A 5046-nucleotide genomic window follows, 5' to 3' on the forward strand; every position below is an offset into this window, starting at 1 on the left:
CTCGTATTTCTTGTAGAAACCTATGATGACCGGATCCAAGGGATCCAATGTGAAGGGGTAAGTGTAAACACTTAAGAACCCTTCCATGAACCGCAGACAACCTCAGAGGCAGGGCAAGTTTATACGCCACCGACCCGATTCGATCTAAAATCTCATACGGACCAATATACCTCGGACTTAGCTTACCTTTGCGCCCAAATCTCATGACTCCTTTCATAGAGGACACCTTCAAAAAGACTTTTTCTCCTTTCATGAACTCCAAATCACGAACTCTCTTATATGTGTAGGATTTTTGTCTACTTTGAGCTGTCCGAAGTCGTTCACGTATCAATGCAACTTTATCCAAAGCTTGCTGAACCAAATCCGGACCCAATAGCTATGCTTCACCAGGTTCAAACCATCCAACTAGTGAACGACATTTTCGACCATATAGAGCTTCAAACGGCGCCATTTGTATACTCAACTGATAGCTGTTATTATAAGAAAACTCTGCCAACGGCAACTGATCGTCCCAATGACCACCAAAGTCAATTACACAAGCTCTAAGCATGTCCTCCAAAATCTGAATAAACCGCTTGGACTGTCCGTCCGTCTGTGGATGCAAAGCTGTGCTCAATTCCACCTGAGAACCCAATGACTTCTGAAACGACTTCCAAAACTTAGCAGTAAACTGTGCACCCCGATACGATATTATAGAAATAGGCACACCATGAAGTCGAACAATTTCGCGGAGGTAAATATCTGCTAACTGTTCTGCAGTGTGAGTAACTCAAATTGGTGTAAAATGCGCGGACTTTGTGAGTCTGTCCACGATCACCCATACTGAATCATGTTTTCTAAAAGTACGTGGCAACCCAACTACAAAATCCATAGTAATCCTTTCCCACTTCCACTCCGGGATAATTAAATTCTGCATCACGCCGCCTGGTTTTTGGTGTTCATATTTCACCTGCTGACAATTTAAGCAACTAGTCACATGTTTCAAAATATCATACTTCATACCTTTCCACCAGTACAATTCACGCAAGTCTTGATACATTTTAGTAGCATCTGGATGAATAGAGTAGCAGGAGCTATGAGCCTCTTCGAGAATCAACTGTTTCACATCACCTACCATGGGGATACACAATCTACCATGTCGACGTAACACACCTTCACTGTCAATAGCAAATGACTTAACATCCTTATTCTGCACTCGATCTCGGAATTTAGCAAGATGGGATTCTTCAAATTGAAGAGCCTTGACCTGTCCAACCAAGGATGATTGTGCTACCAAACCCGCAAGTAATCTGCCCGGCAATGTATGATCAATACGCACTCCCCGATTGGCCAACGCCTGAATATCCATAACCGTAGGTCGTTCTTCAGCAGTAAATCGGGCCAAGCTACCCATAGACTTTCTACTCAAGGCGTCTGCCACCACATTCGCCTTTCCGGGATGATATAAAATAGTAAGATCATAATCTTTAAGTAACTCTAACCACCGTCTTTGCCTCAGATTCAGATCTCTTTGCTTGAATATATATTGCAGACTCTTGTGATCAGTATAGATTTCACATGGCTCACCATAAAGATAGTGACGCCAGATTTTAAGTGCAAATACGATCGCAGCCAATTCCAAGTCATGAGTTGGATAATTCTTTTCATGGTTCTTTAGCTGTCGAGAAGCATAAGCTACTACTTTGCCATTCTGCATTAGCACACAACCCAAACCGACTTGAGACGCATCACAATAAATAGTAAAACCCCCTGCACCTGTAGGGAGTGTCAAAATTGGAGCCGTAGTCAACGCGACCTTCAATTTCTGAAAACTTTCTTCACACTCATTCGACCACTGAAATGCAACACCTTTCTGAGTTAATCGAGTCAACGGAGTGGCTATCTTTGAGAAACCCTCAACAAACCTTCTATAATATCCTGCTAGGCCTAAGAAACTACGTATCTCTGTAGGAGTAGTGGGTCGAGGCCAATCTCGAACTGCCTTTATCTTCTTTGGATCAACTTGAATCCCATCTCGTGACATCACATGTCCCAAAAAGGAAACTGTATCCAATCAAAATTCACACTTTGAGAACTTGGCATAAAGCGTTCGCTCCCTAAGTGTCTGTAGCACAACTCTCAAGTGTTGTTCATGTTTTGCCTCACTTCGAGAGTAGACCAAAATGTCAACAATAAATACAATCACAAAATGATCTAGGAATGGCTTGAACACCCGATTCATGAGGTCCATAAATGCTTCGGGGGCATTAGTAAGCCCGAAGGACATCACCAAAAATTCAAAATGCCCGTACCTGGTCCGAAACGCTGTCTTGGATATATCCTCGGTCTTAATTCTCAACTGATGGTAACCCGATCTCAGGTCAATATTTGAAAAGTGAGTTGCACCCTGTAGCTGGTCGAATAAATCATCAATACATGGTAATGGATATTTATTCTTGATCGTCACCTTATTCAGCTGCCTGTAATCAATACACATTCTCATCGTGCCATCTTTCTTTTTAACAAATAACACAGGTGCACCCCAAGGCGACATACTAGGCCTGATCAATCCCTTATCAAGTAGCTCTTGAAGTTGAACCTTTATATCTCTCAACTCCGCTGGAGCCATACGGTATGGAGGAATAGAGATAGGTTGAGTTCGTGGCACCAAATCAATACTGAACTCAATTTCTCTTGTCGGAGGCAGCCCGGGTAAATCTTCTGGAAACACATTAGCAAATTCTCGAACCACTGGAACATTATCAATAGTAACATCCTCCAAACGCGTATCATGAACGGTAGCAATAAAACCCAAGCACCCATTATTAATCATTCGACGTGCTTTTACATATGATATTATCTTTCCCCGAGTCAGAGGAGTTATGCCTTTCCACACTAAACATGGTTCTCCAGGAAAGTCAAAACGTATAAGCTTGGAATGACAATCAACTGAAGCATAACATGAAGCTAACCAATCCATACCCATAATTACATCAAGGTCAGACATAGGCAATACTAGTAGATCGACTACGGTGTCCTTGCCCTGAATAAATATCACACAGTCTCTATAGACTATATCCATAGATATAGTCTCCCCTACTGGGGTCACCACAATATAAGTCACATTAAGAAACTCAACTCATTGCTCTAAGTATATGGAAAAAGATGGAGATACATATGAATACGTAGAACCAGGATCAATAAGAGCGTAAGCTCCATAAGAACCGATAGTGATAATACCTGTGACGACTGCATTAGATGCCTCGACATCTTGTCTGGCCATAGCAAAGAATCTCGGAGGTCCACCCGCTCCCTCAGCAGTTTGTGTACCCTGTCGACCCTGTGCACGAGCAACTTGCGGATCGGCTCTAGTTGGCTGAGTCTGAGTTTGTGTACCTGTAAACATTCTCTGCGGCTGTGGAGTAGCATGGCTAGTAGCAGAATATCCTCTAGGACAATACTCAGCAATATGTCCTTTTTGACCACAAGTAAAACAAGCCCCATCTGTTCCAAAACAATGACCACTATTATTTCTACCACAATTCGAACACCTTGGATGTTGACCTGACTGATATGAGTTATTATCCTTCCTTTGTGTCTGTTGCCCCTATCTAGCAGGATAAGTACTCCTAGAAGACTGCACCACTGACTCTGACTGAGTAGGTCTGGACTGCCCACGATTAAAGTCACTTTTGCTCCCAGATGGAGCTCCACTAAACCCGTCGGCGCTACGAGCCCTTTTGCTTTCTCGCTCGATCTTGTCCCTCTCTTGATAAGACTCATAACGGAGAGCAGTATCCACTAACTCTTCGTATGAACCACCTCGAACATCCCTAACCACAGGACCCCGATAACGATGCTCAAGCCCATCCACGAACCTCCTCACCTTCTCATGCTCATCTGCAACTAGAAAAGGTGCATAACTGGCTAAGTCAGTGAATTTAGCGTCATACTCTGTAACTGTCATACTGCCCTGGCGCAGTTGCTCGAACTGATGTCTCATGTCGTCTCGCTTGCTCAGTGGAATGAACCTATCCATAAACATAGCTGAAAATTCTGACCAAGTAATAGGTGACAAACCTGCTCGTCTACCTCTCTGAACTAAATTCCACCATGACTCCACCCCTCGAGTCTCCTTCAGCCCCAAAGTAGATAGTATCTTCTCACAACGCTGAATGAACTTCTGGGGCTCAATAGAAGCCTGTGTAGCATCGAACTCTGGTGGCTTAAGATCTATAAAATTCTTAAGATCCTTAGACTGCCCTGTATTTGCAACTGGCTGAACGACCTGTTGAGGGGATATTTGAGGAGCTGCAACATTCAGCTGAACCTGTGCTTGCGCCTGCGAAGTAGTCTGGGGAGCTGGAAGTCCACCCTGAGTAGGCACTAATGCCTCCAACACATTCAACAACCTCACCAATGCATCTGCATGTAAGGTAACCGTAGGCACATCAACTGGGACTGATGGTGGAGCATCCTGAACCATTTGTTCTTGCACTCGATTTGGCATAGTAGCTTGGGACTGACCCGTGTTTACAACTTCTGGTTGAGGAGTGGCCTGTCTACTAGTCTGAGCTCTAGTTTGATGAGCCCCAACTTGACCACCACCTCGAGTAGTACCCCGTCCAGCACCACGTCTAGCAGATGAAGGTGTGCGTGTCCTAGCCATCTGCGAAATAAATAATCCGAAGTCAAACTCATGTTATCTCAACGCACGATCAAGGAATGAAAGAAGGGAAACATCCTAAATGCTTAGCAGCCTCAAGATCATAAGTATGGGCGCCTACATACCCATGAACAAGGCTCTACTAAACACTGCTCCATGACCCTGAACTTAAAACCTAGGCTCTGATACCAACTTTGTCACGTTCCAAACTACCTTCTAGACGTGACTGGCACCCAGCTAACACCACTTGCCAGGCGAACCCCTTTCTCTAACATTTAACCATTTACACACAAACACTGAGAGAAAAAGTACAGGCCTAAAGTATTATTAATAATTAAAGAGGTAATGATTATTGCCCAATACCTTAGTCAATTGATAGAAAAACCCACAATCACTCAAAC

The 5046-nt window shown here is 43.7% G+C and overlaps 1 protein-coding gene across 1 annotated transcript; it reads right to left on the bottom strand.

Annotated features, from left to right (window-relative positions):
- Window positions 1–376: 376 nt before the first annotated feature.
- Window positions 377–4648, bottom strand: LOC142172723 (uncharacterized). The gene is made up of 7 exons (XM_075236396.1): window positions 3607–4648; window positions 3155–3483; window positions 2659–3022; window positions 1604–2043; window positions 1003–1246; window positions 623–753; window positions 377–502 (listed from the first exon to the last, which is right to left on the bottom strand). The coding sequence occupies exons 1-7, from the start codon at window positions 4646–4648 to the stop codon at window positions 377–379; spliced, it is 2676 nt and encodes an 891-aa protein (XP_075092497.1).
- Between the last annotated feature and the right edge of the window lie 398 nt (window positions 4649–5046).

The sequence above is a fragment of the Nicotiana tabacum genome, chromosome 18 (assembly GCF_000715075.1).
Source record: "Nicotiana tabacum cultivar K326 chromosome 18, ASM71507v2, whole genome shotgun sequence".
NCBI lineage: Eukaryota > Viridiplantae > Streptophyta > Magnoliopsida > Solanales > Solanaceae > Nicotiana > Nicotiana tabacum.